Here is a 24,001-nt window from a genome sequence, read left to right on the forward strand (position 1 = left end):
TTGCACTGAAACTGAGTAGAAGTCTCTTGTTTCCACAGTTCCAAACATGTAGATTTGGGTTAGCAGCTAGTTGATGCTCACTTGTTTCTTTTATTGAGACAGGAACATAGATCACAGGCATGTGAAGGGCAAAATCCTATTGGGTCATCTAGTTCATCCTTCTACCAATGCAAAATAGCTCCCTGTAATTATATCCTTCAGCGTGTTGGTTAGTTGCAGTTTAAATGTTAACCATTTATAAGGGGAAGAATTACCCTATCCAATAAACCTCACTCTCAGGGCATGCCTTCTGATAGCTTCTATTTTCTTTTACTCCATTTTATCCCACTACTCCAAGCTAATAGGACAACTGTCAATAATCCCCCCATGCCACCCCAGATGTTTACAATACTCAAGTACTTGTAGATAGTTTTCATATTTCGTATTTGGTCACTGTTTAGCCAACAAGTTAGTGTTTAAGTAATGTGGTATAACTGTCATGTTTTTTTGCCCACACAACATGAATGAAATGTATTACATGTGCTGTTAGTGAGAATCTTAACATTTTAGTTAGTATTTGAAATAGTGTGTGTGTGTGTGGGGGGGTGCTAATGGATTTATGAATACAAACTTATGAAAAAATTTCATTGTGCTAGACATTAAGTAGTATGTTCTCCCATCCATTCTTGGGGATTTACAAGTGTAACCATCCCCGCCCCACATACAGGGCTTGAGTCTGATGTACTTACTCATGACTGATAGTACCTGACCGAAAGGGTATTTCCATTGACCTCAGTGAGACTGTTCATGCAATAGGGTGACATTTGGTGTGAACATGAGTCAGAACTTAGCTCGCTGTGGGAACTGCAGAATAGACCATATAGTGTTAACTTTTAAGCCAAATTTTAGCCCTGTGACTCAGATAAAACAAAATGCCAGAAATATTCCTCCTACCAGAATTGAGTAAATTCTGCTGCATAGTCATATGATCATATTGTATGTGATTCAGCAACACACATTGTACTGAACAGCAATAAAATGTAATAACCTGAAAGGTACAAACTGACACCTTGAAACAGGGTAAACTTTCAAACCTCTCCTTATTTTTCTCTCTCCTTGTCACGATGCCTTCTTAGACCAAGTACGCAAAACTACTGGAAGTTTTAGAGATCCCAAGAAAAGCATCTGAGCTCTCAAAATAAAGAGAAATAGCATACCTGTGTGGAGTTTCTATCTGCCCAGCTTTTGGCTGGTTTATCTATTTAATTTTTCTAACACTAAAATGAGTTGAAAGTAAGGCGAAACCAGCCTGCTTTTATTGCTTTAATTAATAAAAGCAAAGTCACAGGGCATGAATAAAAGTTGAAAGGCACTCCTGGATGTTTTTAAAGATTCCAGAAAGAGTCTTTAATTGCTGCCAAAGCTAACACAGCCAGAATTTCCATGGAAAACATCAGTTCAGAGGTGTACGAGCCAGCTAGAATGTACAAATATCTCCAGTTTTGTGATGGCCTATTTATTTTTTTCTTTTTTTAAGCTTACCCACCCTCTGTTCAACATGGAATTAAATAAGATCCATCCTTCTGAGTTACCTTTTAGCACAGTGCTGGTTTAGTCAGCAACATGTGACTCCTGGTACTAACAGGAGTCCCATAATGCTAACCCCTTCCTGTTGCACTGAAAACTAAACACTTAGCATACAACCACCAGTCTTTTCTAGCTCATAGACTAAAGAGCATTATACAAATTGATTGAAGATATCATTCCAACAATCTGCAACTCATGCATAAAATGTGTTTAAAATCAGAGCTTTTGTGGCTTTCTTCCTGGTAAATGATTTAAGACCTGATAGGAAGTAATTTTGTTTCTTCCTAATATAAAGTATTTGTTTCTAGTACTCACAAACTGCAAACCCCAAGACAGTATTAGCCTATATAAACTACTTTTTGAGTGCTACAAAACATATCATTTAAAAAGATGCTTTATTGCTAGCTTTAGGAATTTGTCAACTGGGACAAAAATATGATGTCATGATAATGGAATGTTGTTAGAGCAGATTCAGTAAATGGAGCTATGACAGTTTATACCATCTGAGGATCTGCCCCAGTCAGCTCTCCAAGGACAGGGATAAAAGCATCTAGTGATGCAAGGACATGCAACAGTGCTTCAAAAACATGCACCAAACTTTACAGTGGTTCTCAAATTTTGTACTGGTGACCCCTTTCACAGAGCAAGCCTCTGAGTGTGATACCCCCCTTATAAATTAAAAACACTTTTTTATATATTTAACACCATTATAAATGCTGCAGGCAAAGCAGTTTGAGAACCCCTGCTTAATGACTATATACATTAAACATCGGGACAAGTAAAGTGAGATTATTTGTCTTCTCCACCTCAATTCCAATTGGACATGATTTAGACAAGTGAAAACTTGGGATGTGTGGTAAGCAATTTCTGTTGGATAAATATTTAGGGCAACATTTACTGCAGGATGAAGGTTTTTATGTTGACTGCAATTGCAATGTGCATCCACTAGAGGTCTGTATTATTTGAAGGGAAAACACTTTGCACTTCTGACCCAGTTGTGTGGCATAAAACTGAAGGATTGGAAAGGAGATAAGACTCTGTGGTCCTGATTCTCATTTATACGTTCCTTAAAATAGATGTAAATGTAATTTATGCCCACTCTAAAGCCCCCTACATTGTCAGAACAGTGCAAAAGGACCTTAATGTAAATCAGTCCTCTGTATATGTAAAGCCATTTTCTTATGGAATCTTAATGAAAGTCTGTAGGTTGAACAGGGTAATGTTTCTATTCTCTTGTCATTTAGGGAAAAAATATGCTGCCTGCTCTGAATTGTTCTACTTAGGGATTAAGGTGGTTAAGTGCGATATTCCCCCTGCCCCCATGCAAACCCTAAAAAGCATAGAAATGCCAAGTAATGGGATGCTGATTTACTATACCCTCATGCCTAGCTTGTTTCCACTGATTAGACTTCGGATTGACCCATGGAACTTTTGCATCCAGCTGATAAGGAAACACCTAGTACACACTATCAATCTCCCTCGTAGTAAAATAAAACAACTGCTCAGTTACAATCTCAGCAAATTAGCAATTGATATTTGTGTACAAGGTAAGTATGCAATGTGTTACATGTTTGTGGGGAAGCAGAAGTTTGTAATTAAGGCCCTTCAACAAGGTTATTTTAGCAGAGCTGAAAAGAAAGCCCAGGTCCTTAATATGTCAGATCCTACTGTTATCCACTGAGAAAGAAATTGGCAAATCGATGTGCTTGGGAATGCTGTCTGTAACCACTAGACATACTCCTCTCCCAGAGTCAGGAATAGAAAACAGGGGCTCTGACTGTGTTGTCCCTGTTCTAACTACTAGACTACATTCTCATCCCAGACCTGGGAATTAATCCAAGAAGTCCTGATGTCCCACCACCTAATTCTAGTGGCTTTATATAAAGGATAATTAGATCAAGTTATAGGGGCCTGCATGTATTGTATCATATAGGACACATATAACAGACACAAGATCCATATTTCAGTCATTTGTCTCACATTTTCATTGCTTTTGTCACAAATTTGGTTTGAAGGTTGAGATAGAGTGACCAGACAGCAAGTGTGAAAAATTGGGACGAGGTGGAGGGTAATAGGAGTCTATATAAGAAAAAGCCCCAAATATCGGGACTGTCCCTATAAAATCAGGACATCTGGTCACCCTAGGTTCAGAAGAATGATGGTGGGTGTTAAGAGAATTGGCAGTCATCTTTCTTGAGGGCAGCCTGTGGCCTCAGGTTTACTCAAAACAATTGGAAACAGTGACCATCTTTAGCAGGGGCACAAACCTACGCTCCCCTACTAATGCAGTAGTAGTATCTTTAGTGAGAGCATGAGCTTCAACCCCCTACTTAGATTGGGAAGCCCTTTGGGGCAGGGGACATCTTTTTGTTCTGTGTTTGTACATCACCTAGAACACTGAGGTCCTGCTCCATGACTGGGGCTCCTGGACATTACTACAGTGCAAATAACAAATAGTAAATTATGGGAACAGTGACTATTTTTGAGTAGAGGGAAATTGTGAATATAATGTAAAGAGAGAGGCAAAAAATAATAAATCTGCTTAATTATAAACTAGTTTTTTCAAATATACACTCCAAAGGAACTGGCAATGAATTTTAACTGGATATAAAGTTTGAAGGCTAATCATCCATCCATTTCATTGCAAAGTGGATTTGAAAAAAGGTTGGACACTGGAAATTCCTTAAAGGTCCTACTTTTCTGAAATTTAACCCTAAACTAAGTGACAGATTTAGTTTAAAATCCCCAGAGGTTTCAGCTATTCCATACAGAAGACATACTAGAAATTTGGGGAAGATGCACATTAAAACAAAGATGGAATCCTTGCTTTAAGTAAAAAACTGAACCCAAACTTAATAATAATGCAGTAATATAGTGGTGCTATAATTTAACTGGCACAAGAGATTAGTACAGTTCAACGACATCGCTGCTATTCTGTTGTCCGAGTAATTGCAGTGATTTTGAGACTCGAATGCAAACTTCTGAATCTGAATAATTCCGGCATCTTCGAACGTCGCTTAATGCATGTCTGTCACGGGCTGCTCTTTGCATATCCTCTGCTAAATCCCAAAATTTTTCCATCTCTGAGTAATTTTTGGCAGAGGGATTCTTTTGGTCGGCCCTTTTTATGTGTTCCTCCGGCTGCCCAATGCACGCCTGCCATAACAGATGCTCTGGCTTCATTCTTAACATACGTGCCAGGTATTTTCATCATATTTTCTGGATAACTTTTTTGATAAGGGTTTGTTGATCTCTCTGACAAATCTTGGCATTTCTTATAAATTCATTCCATTTAATACCTAGTATTTTCTTAAGGCATGTGTTATCTTGGAAATCTGTCTAACTGTCATTGAGAAAGTTTTCAGGGAATTTTTTTCCCAGCAATGAATGGTGCATTTGTCCTTTGTTTGCAAGGGGGAAAATGTGATTGTGAATTAAGGGAGTTCCACAAAACTAGCATACTCATTCCATAACTCTGAATTCTGCAAAGAGCTGCCTCTGTTGCACCATTTATTTATGTTGGACCTGAGACTGATAGAAACATGAATCTAAAATGAACTAAAAATATAAGTCTCTGCACGTAACGGTAGTTTGGTTAATGGGGTATATAACTTCAGAGAGATCTGGCCAAAATCTTCATTTTGGAAATGGAAGTGTAGTTTGGTCTGTTTGGAACATTATCAAAGCTCTAGGGAGAATATGTACTGGGTTAGTACTTTGCTTGATATAAATTAATTCCCATCTTGGTATGCCTGTATCATTCAGTGAATCAGGATTAGCCGCAATCATTTTACACTTACTGACTGGAACTCACCCGGTAAATCAGAGAGAGAAGGAAACTATTTGCCTTCAGTATGTGAAGCTTATTTGCCACTTAGCTGCAATGCTGACTTTGTTGCCTTCAGTGAGGTTTATTTGTATGTCAAATAATTCTCCTCTCCTCCATCACAAACTTTAGAAGCAACATTAAAATGTTGACTGAATGGGCTCTGCACATATGGCATTTGAGAGGGTTTTTTATTAGCTTAAACTAGCACATGTGTTTTCCTGTGAGGTGTATTAAGTGCCTGGACTACAGGTTTAGTGTGTGACTGTTATTGCAGCTGTGTGGAAGAGCATGATGCATATTCCCTGGAGCAGACCTGGGAGAGAATTCAAGTATGTTGAGGCAAAAGCAAGTTGTGTTTATGGAAATGTCAAATAGAAATATGATACATGAACTCTTATCGTCAGGGAGCGTGATACCAATAACTGACCAGTGATTGCCCACATGTGTAAAAAGAATGCCCAGCTTCTGATCACATTGAATTTTTGTTTAAAAGTTTCACAGCCTTCTTTCACCTCACCTTCTGCTGATTCTTAAAAAGAACCTATTCAAAATTCACTTTCTCCTATGGCAGAAATCTGGTGATGGTTGAAATAAAAATCAATTCATTTGAAATTTAAAAATAGCTAAACTTTTATTGCAGAATATTGTCGTTGCTTGGGATAGAAATCTAGCTCTGGGTTAGCTGATAATCTGTTTAAATTGCGTTCCTGCCATTGGTGACTTAACTCATTGTTGGAGTCATATCATTTTCAGAACTTATCTTTCCTGAAAATACGAGTTGCCATCTAGCCTCACACAATACAGGATGGTGAGAGAGACGATGCTGCTCCAGTTTAAAAATCTGTATCTCTTTTCTCTCTCCCATCCTGTTTTCAGTGGTGGTGCTTCTCTTTTCTTGTCTCCCACTCTTTTGGCCTTGTTCTCCCCTCCCCATACAGTGCTATGTTCCCTTCCTTTGCACCCCAATGTTTTAAGGGCTCTGTCCTGAAAGGTGCTGAGTACCCTCCGCTCCCATTGAAGTCAGTAGGAGCTGAAGGCTCTCAGTGCCTCACAGGTCAAGTCTGAAGTTGATGGTGGTGGGTTTTTTTTTATTATTATGTTAACACCTAGAGGCCCCATTTGAGATTGTGGCCCCATTGTGCTAGATGAAGTATACAAGTGCAGTCCCTTCCCCTCCCCTCTGGTCATCTGCCTCTTCTACCCACCCTCAAACTCATTCATTCCCAACAACCTTCTTCTCCAGCAGCTCCAGGCCCACTGCTCCCTCCTGTCCTTCATCTGGAGAAGGAAAGGGGTTGGGTACTAGGAGCTATCTTGATCTCTGTTCTTCCTGTCACCTACTTGCAAAGAGGCACAGGAGCGGAGCTGGGGCCCGGCCTAGCTCCCCTCAGTGCACAGAACCAGAAGCCATGTTTACATTCTTCAGGGGCTGCATTGGGGCTGGAAATGTGACACTGTGGAGCACCATGGACCCAAGGCATTTCCTAGCAAACCCTCTGGGGGCTCTGGTCATGATCTGCACTCCTGCCCTACACGGTAGAGAGGGACAATGCCTCCATATCCTGTGTTCTGATGCCTATAAGTAGGGCCCTACCAAATTCAGGGTCCATTTTGGTCAATTTCATGGTTACAGAAATTTAAAAATCATAAATTTCATTACTTCAGATATTTAAATCTGAAATTTCACATTGTTATAACTGTAGGGGTCTTAACCCAACTCTGAAGGCAGTAGTGCAGAAGTAAGGATATGGCATGGTATTGCCCCCCTTAATTTTGTGCTGCTGCTGGCAGGTGCTGCCTTCAAAGCTGGGAGCCTGGCCAACAGCCACTGCTCTCCAGCCACCCAGCTCTGAAGGCAGTGCAGAGGTAAGGGTGGCAATACTGCGACCCTCCGAAAATAACCTTGTTAGCCCCCTGCAACTCTCTTTGGGTCAGGACCCCCAATTTGAGAAACGCTGGCCTTCCCCGTGAAATCTGTATAGTATAGAGTAAAAGCACACACAGAAGACCAAATTTCACAGGGGGAGACCAGATTTCATGGACCATGACACGTTTTTTACGACCGTGAATTTGGTACCTATATGCAAGAAGACCAGGTTGCATCTACCTTTTTGCTGCTTGATAGCTCTGCAAACTAAGGGCTAATTTTCTGTCCGCTACATCACCTTTCGTTCTGTTCCTGTGCTACTGCTTCCCAAACTTCTTCCTCCTGTTGAATAGTGATTTTTCCTTTGACATATTAACTGGCCTTTGTCAAATTTCATTTTCTACTCATTTTTCTAATAACTTTTGGTTCTTTGTCTTATTTTTCAATCCCCATTGATGTTTGCAACTCCTCTCGATTTAGTATCATCTGCAGATTTAGTTAACATCTGTAATGATGTTGTACATAACTTAAGTGAGATGCTAGGAGCCATGTCCCCAGCTCAATATTTTACTCCTTTTTTTACAGGCCTTCAGCAAGGTTTCAAACCATTTGGTATTCTGCAGAGTCAAACCCTGTTAAATTAATTCTGAGGGGAGTTTGTGACAGACTATCAACTGATTATCTAAAATTTACATATCCACACACAACATGCTTTAAGTGTAATACTCAATGTTGCCTTAACTATGGAGCTGTGACAGCACTTCCATAATTACCCCTGCTGCTCATCATGTTACAGTACCATACATTTAATCAAACTAAAGATAAATGTTGAAACAACAAACCAGTAATCTAGTGCAAGGGGAAAATGTGGACTTTTTCCTCTTTAAATTTAAAAATGTAGGGTCAGATTTTGGCCCAGTTTAGTGACTGTGCAAGGGCATAAGGCACCCTCTTACCTCCCCTCCTCCCAATTGTGGGGAGGACAGCAGCATCTGCTATGTATCCTCCTGCCCCCTGTGCAAGTGGACAGGGACTATCCCAATGCATTGGCTAGCGTGCCTAAGACAGTGTGCTAGGGATAGTACACTGTGTCAGGCAAAGGCCTGGAACAGGCTACTTCCCTTTGTGAGCAGAGGGAAACCGGGAAGCAGAGCATGACTTGTGTTGCCTGAGGCGTATAACAAAGCCATGAGTGAGGCCTAAACAGTGAACTTAATGACAATTCTGGGATAAATGTTCCTTTTTTGTTGTTGTTTGGGATGAAATTACACCAATAATTCCAAACACAGCTGCTGCACGGTGTGTGTCTTATATTTTTGTGTATCATTGGTTTTGCCTGACTTGAGTAGTAATCAGTCTTAAGATTTGGATGAAATAGTTTGACCATCATGGACAGAGGGGTTGTTCTGCTAGAGGACAACTCCCCAGATGCATCTATAGCACAGCTTTATCCCTTGATAATCTGAGGAAAAACATCCCTGCCCTCACCAAGTAGGGAAATCATGCTAGAACTGTGCTAGGAAGAACCACTCTTCAACATAGTCATTGTTAGCATAATTTTTTAACTGTAGTTCTGTGGGACCAAGTTGCTCAGCATACCCATTTGGAGGGAGACAAATCTTGATGGGCCTGTTGGTATCCCCTACATCCATCTATCCATCCAGGCATGGTAACTATATGGCCTTCAGTACAGTAGTGTCTGCGCATCTCATAATACCCCTAGGGAAGTGCTGTCACCCACATTTTACAGATGGGGATCTGAGGCACAGAGAGACTAAGTGATTTGCCCAAAGTAATGCAGGATGGAATTGAACCCTGGTCTCCCAGGAACCAGGCTAGCACCTTAACCATACTCATCTACATGCAGAGGATCGCCTAAAATGCTAAAGGGAGGGCTTCAGCTACAACCCTTTCCTGGACTCTGTGGAGGGTGCACAGGTGAGCAGGCCTTGAGTAAGGCTAAGGGTGTGTGTGTGGGAAATACATATTACGCTTCTTGCTCTGGAGCTCAAAGTGAAGATGGATGTCCTGAGGCTATAATACTTTTCCATGCTCTCCCTTCCATGCAGTGTTCCTTTTTTAAGTGGGAGAAGGGTCCTGAAGACACCTGAGGTCTGGGGACTTCCTGCCAGCACCATTCCAGTCAAATCATCCTTACAGGATGTAGGATCTGAGTTGCAAAGATCATGTCTGCTGCAGAACCACAGAGCTTGTGTGTGGAAGCCCCTGGTCTCCCTCTGCCCATTTGATAGGGAGAAGAGGGAGGGGACCAACCTTACGTCTTCAAAGAGATAACCAGGGAAATATCTATTCAAGGGAAAAGAACTTCATGGAGATTTCCTCCCTTATAGGGCCCCATCTTGCAACTTTTCCACAGAAGGAGCAATCAGGCTCTAAATTTTCTACATGGCACATTCAAAATATTCCCCCTTACTGTCTTAAATCTGCAGATGATTCAGCAGATGTACATGTATAAAATGTACCCAAAATCCCTAGCAATTGTTTAAAATTAGAGCTGTTCAAAATTTGTAAAATGAAAAATTCATCTGTTGAAAAATAGCATTTTTTTCAAAAAACATTTTATTTGAAATTTTCCATTGTTTTAACAAAAAGTGAAAAATGAAAATATTCAAGATTTCATTTTTTCCTCCTTCTATTTTTTTCCTCTGTATTTGCTATTTTCTTTCCCCTCTTTCAGTCATAAAATGAAAAAGGGGGAAAAGGGACAGATAGGAGGCAAAAGTGAAAATTAACAGCTTTTGAAAAAAATTTCACAAACAAAAAATTGTTCCTTTTTGAAACCCATGGAATGAAACATATTTTTAATTTTTTCATTAAAACTCTTCACAAATTTTCAAGCAGCCTGCACTGAATTTTGATTACTTCCACAACCTGGCTTCAAACACAAAATCTCCACGTTAAGTAGTATATTTGAAACTACTGATTTCTAATTATCTCTGTGCAGTTTTTGCCAGGCTCTGTGCACAGTAGGGGACAGAATTTGGCCCTTAACTGATATTTTAAGATCTATCTTCATATTTCACCAGGACCGCCCAGAGGATTCAGGGGGCCTGGGGAAAAGCAATTTCAGGGGCCCGTTCCATAAAAAAAAGTTGCAATACTAGAGAATACTGTATTCTCATGGGGCCCCTGCAAGGCCCAGGGCAAATTGCCCCACTTGCCCCCCTCTCTGGATGGCCCTGTATTTCATTTTAAGTATATAAAATGAAGCTCTTGCAGGGAAAGTTATAATATTTAGGTTGCTAATGGACAGATCCTTCCTTATAAATGGTGGTGCTGCAGTTTGAGTAAGACAGATAATGGTTTAGTTTTTTTCTTTCTGAAAGAAATGGCCCATTTAATAAATTGGATGTCCATTGTGAAGGGGGGGGGGAGATTTATGAATTGCACAATGCAGGATGATGAGGAGGAGAATCAGCTTTTTGTGAAAATGAATGAGGAAGGCTGTTGAAAAAATACCAAAAGATGAGACAGCAGACAGGGCAAAAATAATGTGTTATAGGAAAATGGTTAGCCTCTGTGTAAACAGTGTTAATCATGCAAAGTTTCCTATAGGAAAAAATATAGACTGCAGGGCTTACACTGAATCTTTAATGGTTTCTGACTGTTCCTTTCCACTCAGGATCTGCAGTAAGGGAGACTTAGGTTAGATATTAGGAAAAACTTTCTAACTATAAGGATAGTTAAGCACTGGAATAGTCTTCCAAGGAAGGGTGTGGAATCCCTATCATTGGAAGCTTTTGTAAACAGGTTGGACAAACACCTGTTGGGGTGACTTCTTGAAGTCCCTTCCAGCCCTACATTTCTGTGATTCTGTAATATATTGTCTGTACTAGAAAAGGGGTGTGTGTGAGAGTGTGTGTGATAGAGAGAGGAGAAAAATATGCACACACGTTCTGGGGTTGAAATCCTGTCCAATAGAAGTCAATGGGAGCTTTGTCATTGACTTCACTGAGGCCAGGATTTCACCCCGTCTCTTTTTAAATACTGTGAATTGGATCCTGCAAGGTGCTGAGCACACACTGGCATTTATCCAGCAAAAGCACTTAAGCATATGCTTAAAGTTATGTATGTGAGTAGTGCTGTTGAATTCAATGGGATTTAAGTTGTGTGTGTGCTTAAGTACTTGCTGGATTGGAGTCATACTGCTCCACCCTCTTCTGCAGGATAGAGTCCTGTATGAATTTCTTCCAGAGACTTTTATGAAGACCTGAAGTACATGTTCCTGAAATACACAGAAAAGAATTATTTTATCATTTTGGCAGACATGAGGAGGTTGACACTTCCTCTTGCTTGCCAAATATTCCAGTTTTAAAGACCAGTTAATAGAACATTCTGTGGAAGGGTGCGGGGAAGATGTCGCTGTAAGAATAACTGAGTAACTTCAAACTAAAATCAGTACCATAAACTAAGTGTAAAGGCTTGATGTCATTTCTGTGCATAAATTCCTGCTCAATCTCATCTTTAACCTTTTGGATTTTGTTGCAGAATACACTGTGTTATGAGGAGAGGCTTGCCAAAGATGACTGTATGTGAAAACTCCAGTCAGAAACACAGGTGCTCAGAAAGTGTGCCTTAACATGCAAAGTTATGTTTCAGAACTGACACACCTGGGGCCTGCTCCAGTGTCTTTTGAAGTCAGTGGAGAAACTCCCATTGCCTTCACTGAGATTTGGAGTAAGCTAGTGAGAAGAAAACTAAGGACATCAAGGCTCAGGTTTTCAAAGGTGCCTAAGGGAGTTAGGTGCCCAACTCCTATTTGAAATTCAATAAGATTTGATTGTCTGGTTCCTTTTGAAAATTCCAGTCTAAAAATACATACCAGCAAGATCTTCATAGGCCCCAGAGTTATCGTACTACGCTCCCAGTTGAGATTAAGAGGGAAATAGAAAGGCAAAACAATCAGCTTTTCCAACACTCTTTCATCATAAGCTTCACTTATTCAAAACATGAGTAGGTTTGGGTAAATATTATTTCATTCTAATTAAAAACATTTATAAAAGGCTTTACTGATGTCCAGTAACTTGGGACTAATTTATGGAACTCTGAAGATAGAAGCGTGATACCCTTACCCTGTTTTTAATGTTTTCCATTGCTATTAGTTTAGCCCACATCAGTCAGTGCCAAATATGCTAGATAAGGAATTTTGGCAAACGCTAAACTTTCTAAAGTAAAGATAAAGACTCTGCAGGAGAAGCTAAAATGTTTTGGCTTTTGACTTTTTTTTTTAATGTTGTTTTTAACTTGTAAAGATGGAGTGTAAGATATTTGAAAAAACAAAATTTAAACTGAAACCTCCTATATATTTTATAACAGTTTTTGGCACTTTCAGTTTCTCAATATGCATTGTTCTGAGTATGTGGAAAACATGATTTTCTTTTTTCTTTCTTTCTTTTTTTAAAATCTCTGCTACAGTCAAGTCAGGACATTTACCTTCTTGTAGACTTTTTTTCCAAGTCTGTGTGCTTACCTGTTTCCCTAGGCTATCTGATCTTGCTGCATTCTATATATTTCAACTAACATAGTGCAACTTCAAGGGAAAATCCTGCAATGTGTTAAGAGAACAATGAGAGGACTGTCTATACTAGGTGAAAAAGTTACATGAAACAGTTGTCTGTAGTGTCTTGAGGTTGCCGGGCCTGCACAATACTATACATCCACAGGACCAGCGCTAGGGGTTTTAGCGCCCTAGGCGCACAGCAATTTCGCTGCCCCGTGTGCTGGTCCCACGGCTCTGGTGGAGCTGCCGCAGTCATGCCTGCGGAGGGTCTGCTGGTCCACGGCTCCGGTGGAGCTGCCGCAGTCATGCCTGTGGACGGTTGGCTGCTCCCGCAGCTCTGGTGGAGCTGCTGCAGTCGTGCCTGCGGGCGGTCCACCGGAGCCGCACCAGCAGCCGACGGTCCGCAGCCACGACTGTGGCAGCTCCACTGGAGCCACCTGCTGCCCCCTCCGACAAAATGCCGCCCACCAATAATCTTGGTGCCCTGGGCAATTGCCTAGACCGCCTAAATGGAAGTGCCGGTCCTGTACATCCACATGCATGCAGGTGCTTCCTTGGTCATTTTGCAAGCATTGCTTGTGTCATTTTAATGTTACATCTGTAATGAGGCCTCTAGCTCAGGTTAGGCTGATATGGTGTAATCTACGATGGTTTCCCCTTCATGTGGAAGGGAAACCATAAGAATTACAGCTGCACTGGTTCTGCAGGCCCTCCCAACTCCATTCTATAATGCAGTGCCTTCTGTTTGCAGCAAAAAAGTCTCCTCTTCCAAATCAACCATTCTTTCTCATCTTCCCTGTTCACCCTACCCCTTTCCCTTCCATGTTTCCTTCTCCTCCCTCGTTTTCTTTCACTCTGCTGGTTTTGCTTTAAATCTTCTTGTATTCTTGTTCCATTATTGCTGGTCCATGGGTCACATGCAGAAACACATTGGCCTTTTCTAGACAATGCATTCAGTGGATGTGTGCTAACCAAGCAGCCAGAAAAAATTATTTTCAATAAATAGTGGGCCAAATTCATCCCTACTGTAACTCATTTTATTAAAAGTCTCAGATGTGAGATGTGACCTACAGTCCTGTTTCATACAAGTGTAACTCTTCATTTCATTGATTTGACGCCTGGTTGACACCAGTGTGAGATGAGAATCAGGCCCCCAACATTTGCTCAGTTCACTTTTGTAAAATAGTGCATGTTATTTTAGAAAATTACCATAAAAATCACCAAAACCTCAGCTACTGAAGGATTGTGAAGGGAATATTCCAGTAGTTCATGAGGACAGCTAAATTTGTCTTTGTAATGACTTTCATGAGTTATATATCAATAAATTTTCTCACTCCTGCCTGCAACTTATCTGGAGTTAATATATAAATGTAGTGACAAAAAGTCATCTGTCACCTCTTCCCCCACTAGATTACTTATTACGCTTATACAAGGCAAGATATTAAAAACACTTTTGTCTGTCACACCGCCACGGGTAGGGGAGGGGGAATATGCCAGTTGCTAATGGATACTTGGAGTTTTTGTGTATGACCATGAAGAACAGCTTGTGCACTTTCACCCCTGATGTTCCCTGAATAACTTGAGTCTCATTTAGGTCAATAAGCCTTTATCAAAACGTCAGGAGTGAAAAATGTGTCTTGGTGTAAGCCGACTGGTCGTTCCCTCCAGTCACAGGAGTCTATAGAACAATCAATGTTCTCTAAGCTTGTCTGCATGTCACGCAAAGAACTGGATGACAGTAACCATTGACTACATGTCTGTTTCATTGTCTTTGGGACAGCCCACATTTGCATACTTGCCAGTGTTCCTGTTATCCAATGAACCATGGAGAGTCTTTTAAAAAAAAAAAAAACCCACACAACTCTAATGCAAATTTCTCACACAAAAAACACACACATTTAAAAAAACCAACAAAACACAGCCAAGGCTTTGGTTTCCCCCTTTTTGTTATAATAATGAAACTATAATCTTGATAATCCTACAGTTTTTGATACAAAAATTGCATTTGTTATTGTGCATAAAATTTAACTTTCCAATTTTTACTTTCAAGAAAATCTTTTCTTTTTTTGTTTTGTTAATCCCCATTGCGCAGTCTGAATGCTATTGTGTGTACAGCACGTATGAGTTGAGGCCATAGGTTTGTTGCTCAAATAACTTCTTTTGTATGAAAGAAACAGCTAGCTCTCTGCTTAATGATTTGTCATTGGCTTTCACTGCGGGAGTTTCCTTCATATTAGTCATGAAAGAGGCTATATTAGCCTGCTACGATATAGAAATGTACTAATATAATTATATCTTATAAATCAGTACAATGTCATAAACAAAATAGACAACAGTCTTGTCTTAGTACTAATCACTATTTTAATAGACAGGATAGAGTTCTCATTTGAATTTCAGTGTAAGTTTAAAATGTATTTAATTAAGCTAAACAAAAGGGGAATCCTACTGCATGTGAAGTTACTGTGTTAGGTATAGTATTTTGTATTGTTTTATATTGTGTTACAAATGAATGCCCATTAGGTTTTCAAAAAATGTTGTTGTAGCAAATGTTTCTGAATAAAATTCTCCCAAGGTTTCCTGTTTATTCCTTACACACATTAGAATAGACTATGGTCCAGATCCTCAGCTGATGTAAATTGGCCAATTTCCATCTTTATAGCAGCCAAGGATCCAGCCAATATCATTTAATTTTCTTGAACTTGGAAAGCTCTCGAGAACACAGTAACTTTGTAGACAATTGAGATAGCTATCCTGATGCACCTGGCAACAACTTACAGACAGCCCGGGGCATTAGAGCCCGTCATGTTAAGAGAAGGAATGTTGGCTGATGTCCTCCTGCCTTTTGAAAAATGTCGTAGTGTCTTTAACTTGCACCTGCACGACTTAGCTACCAGGGATGAGCAGTTTAATGCACCATGAGAATGCTGGAATTTTAGAGCCTAGTCCGACTCCCATTAAGGTCAGTGGACTGGGCCCATGATAAATAAGAATCATTGCTCTTTTTTTTCGTCAGCAGCCCTATTGTTCTTTTAACCTCTAAAGCAATACTCCGATCGACGTCAGTGGGACTAGTATTTTGCCTTAAGTACCTTAATTATTTAAAAATACCCTTATGTGTAAGCTAAAAGTGGTCACTTTCTCCAGCGCTTTTCTTCTATCATCATCATCATCACCCAGTTGTGCAATATCATGACATACAGGCATAGATGTCACAGACTAGTAATATTATTTAACCTTAGAGAACAAATGGCATGCCCTGTTCTCTTCAGCAACAATTGGGCTCCTCAGATGCTGAAGAACTGCTTGACTTCTGTCATTCTAGTTTACTCAGACACCAAACTGCTCCAGCAAACCATTGGTGCGTGCAGTGTTGTTGTCGCTGTGTCAATCTCAGGATATTAGAGAGGCAAGGTGGGTGAGGTACTATCTTTTATTGGACCAACTTCAGCTTGTCTCCCTCACCAACAGAATTTGGTCCAATAAAAGATATTATCTCACCCATCTTGTGTCTCCAACAAACCAAGCAGTTTAGTTCTAAAATATAATTAAAAGGCAATAGAACATTATACCTCATGAACATTTTAACGTTACATGCCAAGTCCTGGGTATTTTCATTTAGAAGCCACAGCTTCTATTAAAGATGGTTATTTTCCCTTTTTGCTCTAAATAGGGGATGATTTCTACTTAGAGCTAAGCTCGACTGTTCAGTGAGGCCAGATACTAATTGAATGTGGCTTCTTAATAAAAGAAATATGGGATTGCAACTTTCTGTTACTTCGAAAAAATGTAATCAAAACTCCTTCACCTGCTAATTGACAAAAAGCTACTGTCTGGGGATTTAAAACACAGATAAAAGTGCATTGAAAATCATACTAAGTTCCAATTTTGTATCGTTCTTTCCCTGACAGATGCAGATGGATGTTAGATCCTTCCAGTCCATTCACTGTACACTTTGGAAACTCCTGGGTCAGTCCCCTGAAATGTTTAATGTTCAGTCTGGTAGCATCGCTGCCACAGAACTGTGTTTTAACCAAATTCCTGAACCATATTCTTGAACATGTCTTACAAAAGCTCAGAACTTTAGCCCCGTTTTGGACCATAGTTATCAACCCTCACTTCACTTTGTTCCATAGGTGAACTCCTAACTCTGCTGAAGACTTCCATTGACTTTAGGGGCTGGGGGCAGGATTTCACCCCATGTTTTAAAACTGCCTGGAAACTATCAAGTTGTAACCTGGTACCAGAAATATTACTTTTAAAAGTGTGGGTTGCACTTAGGCTATAAAAGGGTGGGTAAATGGCTGGCTAAGATGATACTGCAAATGGTGTGTACAGTGTACTTTTTCTGGAAATGAGATATACTAGCAAAATATTTGTCTTGTGAACGTAGAGTCTCCTTGTTTTCTTTGGCTAAGTCAAGCAACTTTCTGTTTGAATTACTGAAGCCAAGTAAATTTATACAGAATGGTTTCAGTTTTAGCACATAGAGAAGATCCAAACAGCGTGCCATTCTGGTATTTAAACATATTCTTTATCATACATTTCCCATTGCTTACACAGTTTTCCTGAGGTTTTGTAGTTTGGATCTTCTTGGCATATTGCATACTTTTCTTCTTTCCAAGTTTTACGTTTCATTTTCTGTGTTCCTTAATGTCATCTGAAAGAAGAGAGAGAATATGTAAAATGGAAAATTAATCTAGTTCCCTATCTTTTTCCCCTAGGAAATTGTATTAGTGGTGTTTTTTGGAGCGGAGTATGTGGTTCGCTTATGGTCAGCAGGATGCCGTAGTAAATATGTTGGATTATGGGGAAGACTTCGTTTTGCCAGGAAGCCTATTTCTATCATTGGTAAGTATACATGATTTGAACATGTCATAATTACTAAGAAAAAGCCACATTCCTATAAACACCTTGAACATTTAAAAAGAAATGGAGTTTCCCTAGAGATTCCAGCCCAGTTAGAACAAGAACATTTGTCACTAGTATCTGCACAGAACTGAACGTTCTGAGGAATCTGTGGCATTGTTCCTTCTTTTTTTTTAAAAAATCTTTCAACTTGATTCTCTTTCCCAGAAAAGAGAGACTTTCCTTTCGCAGTTGAACTGAAGTTTTGCCAGAAATAACAGGCTTACATACAATCCTGTCTCCCTAAATGGCTTCTATAACTTCAGCATTGCGCACATCTTGTAATGGCTACAACTGTTTATTTTTAAACAAAACCAAATGACCTCTATATGTTACGTTCATCTTAATATTTTAATGTTAGTTTATTCTGTTTTTTGGATTGAGCTTCCTATAGCACACTGGTGTCGGGCAGGTGACGTAATTATAAGCTATTATTTTCATGCTCGTAGGGTGAGATTTTTTTTCTAAAGGCACATATGGAAGTTAGGCACCCAGCTGCCTTTGACTTTCAGTGGAAGGTGGGTGTTTAACTGGCCTCTGTGGCCTTTAAAATCTCCTCCTTAATTCCTTGAATGCTTCAGCTAGTAAAGATTTTCAGAATACTTGCCCTGCAATTCTTGTTTTTGTTATTATTTGTCATATTTCTTATGGTAGCACTTAGGAATCATAGAAAAGCAGGGTCCCATTCTGCTACACACTGTACAAAGAGTAGTAGATAGGGCTTGCCCTGAAGAGTTTACAACCTAAATAGACAAGACAGTGAAAGGGGTTTAGTTATACCAGTGGGCATCCATATCTTCATGGGTATGACTGCAGAATTTCTACAGGCAATGGACAAAAATGCTGCACCCTAGTAATTCATAAGAGCACAGAATTGTTCATTAATTTATGGCTTAGCCTCTCTATGTCTGTATTATATAATTGTATTCCATATGTGACTGTAAGTGTCATGCGCTTTTGACTGCTTCCCCAGTGCTCTGTCCGTTAATCCATCTCTCCTGAAATTACTACTAGCATTCCAAATCCCTGAGCAGCTTCAAACAGTGGCCGTTTTTTTTTAAACGTGCTGTAAAGTTGTTTCCTTCTTTTTCCAAAATGTGTACTTTCTTCCCAAAATTACCCTTGCCTGAGCCCAGGCTTTACAGTGTTCTGCCCTAGAGCGCTCTTAACATACTTTAAGGATAGATCTCTCTCAAACTGTGAGGATTTTATATCACGCCAGTTGTCACGATCCAGGGCAACTTACCCTGTATTCTCCCCTCCGTGATCCAACTAGGGCACTCACTCTAGGATCCTGGCTCCTCAGTTGTCATCTCTCTTGAGTGGAGACCTATGTCTCTCTCCCTTCTGAGCTGGGGTTTTCCAGGCTGCACAGTTCCCAGCCTACGCCGTGATATCCGCAGCAAGACAGACTGCCTGCACCTTGGTTTCTCTCCAAAGGCTATACGCGGTGTAATTGCCAACGGTTACAAGTTACTCCACAGGTTTTTCTAAGCAAGCACCTCTGTTCTTAAGGTAAAAGCTTTACAGAGAAAACAATAAAATAGCCTACACACATACTAAAAGTCTTACCAGAGGTCACTTTATGCTAACCGTGTCAATCCTTCCAAACCTTCCCCAAGGATTGCCCCTCTCTTTGGACAGAAGGCCTGGTCTGTTTGCTGGATCAGAAGGAAGGCCCTCAGTCAGTTTAAACTCAGGCTGTTAATCCAAAATCCTTTTTGTCTGTTGCTCCCTGGAAAATCTATTTTAAACTATATAAATATGTGTGCCTCTCCAGGTGGTGGTTCCTCTCTGGAAGTGTTACTACCTTAGTAAATTTGCATAATCACTTCCCTCTCTTCTTAGTTCCTGGAGGAGCTGTGGTCATCCTCCCCCAGGGAATTACATACAGTCTCTGGCCCACAATGATACATAAACTCAATACAGTAAGATCTCACAAAGATAACACAGGTATTGCCTATCTTCCACACCAGGTAGAGCTTTATGCTATTGGAAGGAGGTGATTCCCAACTTGCTATTGGTATGCAGGTGTTGTTTCTATCCCTGGTAGGCTCCAAGATGTCAGACCTTACATCCTGACAATATTCTGTATAGTAAAGTGATCTTAGTTAGTTTTTAGATGCTTGTAGCCATCGCTGACACATGGCAATAAAACCATTTTTACTACAGCATTATGTATTTTCTTTCTGTGTTACAGCAGAGGTGTTGAGCTATAGAATCCCAAAACTTTATTTGGATAGCTGTCTAAAAATTCCACCCTTCTCTCAGTTAAAATAATATCAGCATTGGATTTTTATCAGAATCTTGTCAAAGCATTGCATGAAGCCTTGAACTCATTATCTTCACTTATTTTTATTTTCCAGATTTAATTGTAGTTGTTGCTTCAATGATAGTTCTTTGTGTGGGCTCCAAAGGTCAAGTCTTTGCAACCTCAGCTATCAGGTAATAATTATCAATAATTGAAGAGAACATGGTCTGTTTTGATAATAGTTTATTATTCCATTCTCTTCTCTCCCTGTAACAGTTCTTAAATTCTAGAAGTGGTCACCGCTTTGGCATCTGTGTTGACACAACAGACCAGATTTTGATTTCAGTTACAATGCACTGGTGTAGATCAGAGTAATTCCCTCACATCTTCCCACTTATAATAATGAAATTGTATATACTGTAATAACCCTAGAGCTTCACAAAAATTTTATCCACAAAATAGTAATGTGCACTCAAATTTTGTTCATGTTTGCCAGCTAGTTGTATGGTTTTTACCAACTTTTTTGTTTTTTGGATATCTACTATTTTTAAGGCTGTTCTTAATAGTATATTTGGAGTTAGAGGTTGACTGTTGGAAAAGATATTGAGGGAAGTTCCATGTGCCAACAATTGACTGAACATATCTCGTGTGTTCAGGTGGGTCAGCCTGGCTGGTTTTGCTGAATGATGCGTTGAATTTTAGTTGCAGTGATGCTCTGTGACTGTGGTGGCTCTCTACTGCAAAGCATATCCTGTAGTTGCTTGGAGCATTATTTCCATGATCAACTATGTAAAAGTTTCTGGAAACTCAAATTGTTCTCTAGCCCAGTAGATGAAAAGACCAAAGAAAAGGTGGCTAAATTTCTAGCTGTGGAAAGTCATCTGTTTCTGCCCATTCTGCTTCACTTTTGAAACTCTTAAAAGATAGCACCAGATACATGAAGATCAGCCAGGGAACAATCTCCATAATATTCACAATCTGTTTCTAGAATTCATGAATCATTGGGCATTCCTGCCAACCATATAAATGAAAGCCTATTCCCCTTCCCCCACAGCTGCTCACATTTGTCTAATCAGCTGAGCTGAATAAAAGATGGGGGAAAGGGAGGAACCTGTAAGCTTAATATAGTAACCTGACTGTGATGTAATCAATGTTTTTTAATTTATCATTTGAAAAAAGCTTCCCCTCCCCCTGTATCGCTTCTCTTGTATCCTCAGACGCTTGCTTCACTTATTTAAAATTTGTATTCCAGGGGTATCCGCTTTCTCCAGATCCTACGAATGCTGCATGTTGACCGTCAGGGTGGCACATGGAGACTGTTGGGATCAGTAGTTTTCATACACAGACAAGTAAGTTAGATCTGACATGGGGATAAAGCTTGAACAGAATAAGAAAACAATTTTTCTCGGTTGTAGCCATTTTCAGGTCTTCTGTATCACACCAGTGTACCTGAATTCAGTCATTATCCTGCTACAGCATAGACAGCTATTATTCTTTAAAATACATATTGCAGGTTTGCAAAACAGAGGTCTGTGGTTTGCCAGGAGCTTTTAATATTAAGCTAAATTAACGGAGGGTTTGAGCTGCTGACCATTATTGAACCCAAGTTCCCTTGCGATATGGTGCTAAAGAGAAAAACTGCAGAAGTTTGGTGCATCAGGAATTAGTCCTGCTCTCCTATTTTGTGTGCCCAATTGCTGTGCAGTAGGAGATAGGATAATATTTGAAATAAATAAGTTGGTTAAAAACATGAAACAACACTGCCTCAGTGGTTACCTGTGAATTATAATCTATCATGTAAACACTATGATATAAAAGCATGGAATGTAGGCAGATGTCTTCTTGTTGTTAAATATATGAAGTTAGGAACATGCTGTGATTGTTTCAATTAATTAAATACTGTTGCTTTACTGTGTTTAAAGGACAACAGGTAAATTCCCCAAGTTTAAAATTTTCACCTAAGTCCCATTTTTAAAAGTGACTTGGGCACTTAGTAGCCTAAGTTTCACTGAATTTCATTGACTTTCAGTGAGACTTAAGCTTCTAAGAGCCCAGGTCGCTCGAAATTTTTACCTAACAGCTAATTTTCAATTGCAACCCCACCAGATTTTTTGCAAAAGTCATGAACAGTTATTTTGACATCCAGAATCTGCGATTGAAGCACACATACATTTCTGTAAAACACTGGGCCAGGTCCTCAGCTGAGTTCTGCTGAGCTCACTGGAGCTAGGCTGATTTGCACCAGATGACAGTCTGATGATCTATTTGAATAAACAGCTGAAATTAACTTTTTTTTAACCATTTTAATTATTTTGTAGAAAAACTCCAGTGTCACATAGTTCAAAGCTCTTTAACAGTATTTGTATTTGTTTTTATTCTGCTTTCAGGAATTAATAACTACCTTGTATATTGGGTTTCTGGGCCTGATTTTTTCATCTTATTTTGTGTATTTGGCTGAAAAAGATGCTGTGAATGATTCAGGACAAACAGAGTTTGGCAGCTATGCAGATGCCCTGTGGTGGGGAGTAGTAAGTATGGTATATTTTTCAATATAAAATGACAGCTAACATCCTACATTGTTTACTAATATAAAAAACTTCCAGTACATGTGGGAGAACAGAACTCAGATTAAAATTGTCTCATTGCTACAGTATCTTCTGTCACTCTTTTGGTATCATGTGAGGCCATCAGATAATGGTGCAGAAATAGTAAATTGTGGATATTTTATTTATTTTTATTCGTAATAGGGGGATGAACCCTTTAAAATGATTTGGAACTATCAAGCCATGCAAATAACTAACCTATATATGTGTTCTCATTACTTTTACCCTTGTCCTCCCTTCTGGTACCCTCCTATTGTTTGTTACATTAATTTGTTGTAACTTCTCTTAACATAAGGTTAGTTCCTTTTAGGTGTTCAGCATTCTAGCCTTGGTTCAGTATAACACACAAGTCCTAGCTTAGCTTTAAACACATTTGGGGTAATCCTTTTGAAGCCAGTAAGGCTGCTCACATACTGAAAATTAAGCATGTATATTGGGGAGAGAGTGCTCAGCACCTCTTAGGATCAAGCCCAGGTATTGCAAGCACTTTGGAGCAGGGAACATCTCTCTTCTTTTGTGTTTATACAGTGCCTAGCACAATGATACCCCAATCTTGACCACCTAGTGTCCTCTTGCATGTCTAATATATGGAATTTATAAGGTGCTTCTTGTGATAATATCTAGGCACCCTTACATAACAATACTATCTATGTGCTGCATAATTGGTATGAACATTTTAGAACACCCCTAAATACATGTTCTGCTGCTCCCCACGAGAATATAGTATTGCAACTTTTTTGTATGGAAGGGGGCTCTGAAATTGCTTTGCCTCAGGCCCTCTGAATCCTCTGGGCGGCCCTGTGGCTATCTGGGTCCCTCTTGGAAGAATCGCTGCTTCAATCCCTGCAAGACCCTGCAAGTGATTCAGTAGACTCAAGCTCAGTGTTTTCAATGGCTGCTGATAGATTTAATACAGAACAGGAAGGTTTTTTAGTTTATTTAACTTAAACACTTAGCTCACAGCAAGCTGATATGTAAATCTGCCCCATACTAATCTGCTGTGCATTGTGTCCATGTGAAGCTCCCTAGTGTGCTTTAATCTACTCCCGTTTCAAGGATCCCGGAAGGATCCCAGATGGCAATGCTTGCTGTGAACTAAGTGTTCACTTAGGCAAGCCCATAGTTCCATGGCCAGGTTGGGAAAAAAACAAGACCGAGAGGAATCGGGGAAATCTGGTTTCCATCACCATGTTCTTGATGCCTTCAATAAAAAAAGAGACCTATGGAGTCAGGAGGATGATCAGGGAGGCTGATGAAGAGTGATGATAGTATGAGCAAATGAGGCCAGATTTCCAAGAGCTCAGCACCCAGCAGCTCTAACTCTGACACTCTCAGCCAGTTTTTCAAAGCAGTTCAGTACTGAACTTTCTGAGCTCCTTTGAAAATCTGACTCCATCTATTTAAAATAGGGCAGAACTTTTCCTTCACGAGAGAAGCATTCACAATCGGTGTTTCTAAT

General features: G+C 39.8%; 1 protein-coding gene across 1 annotated transcript in view; it reads left to right on the forward strand.

The window, feature by feature from the left end:
- Nucleotides 1–24,001, forward strand: part of KCNQ1 (potassium voltage-gated channel subfamily Q member 1) — a 570,329-nt gene that overhangs the window by 155,359 nt on the left and 390,969 nt on the right. Inside the window, exons 3-6 of the mRNA XM_050953696.1 lie at nucleotides 17,505–17,631; nucleotides 20,055–20,133; nucleotides 21,192–21,288; nucleotides 22,327–22,467. Of these exons, the coding sequence (XP_050809653.1) occupies nucleotides 17,505–17,631; nucleotides 20,055–20,133; nucleotides 21,192–21,288; nucleotides 22,327–22,467 (444 nt within the window). The remainder of the gene's footprint in view (nucleotides 1–17,504; nucleotides 17,632–20,054; nucleotides 20,134–21,191; nucleotides 21,289–22,326; nucleotides 22,468–24,001) is intronic.

The sequence above is a fragment of the Gopherus flavomarginatus genome, chromosome 5, assembly GCF_025201925.1.
Source record: "Gopherus flavomarginatus isolate rGopFla2 chromosome 5, rGopFla2.mat.asm, whole genome shotgun sequence".
In the NCBI taxonomy this organism is placed as follows: Eukaryota; Metazoa; Chordata; order Testudines; family Testudinidae; genus Gopherus; species Gopherus flavomarginatus.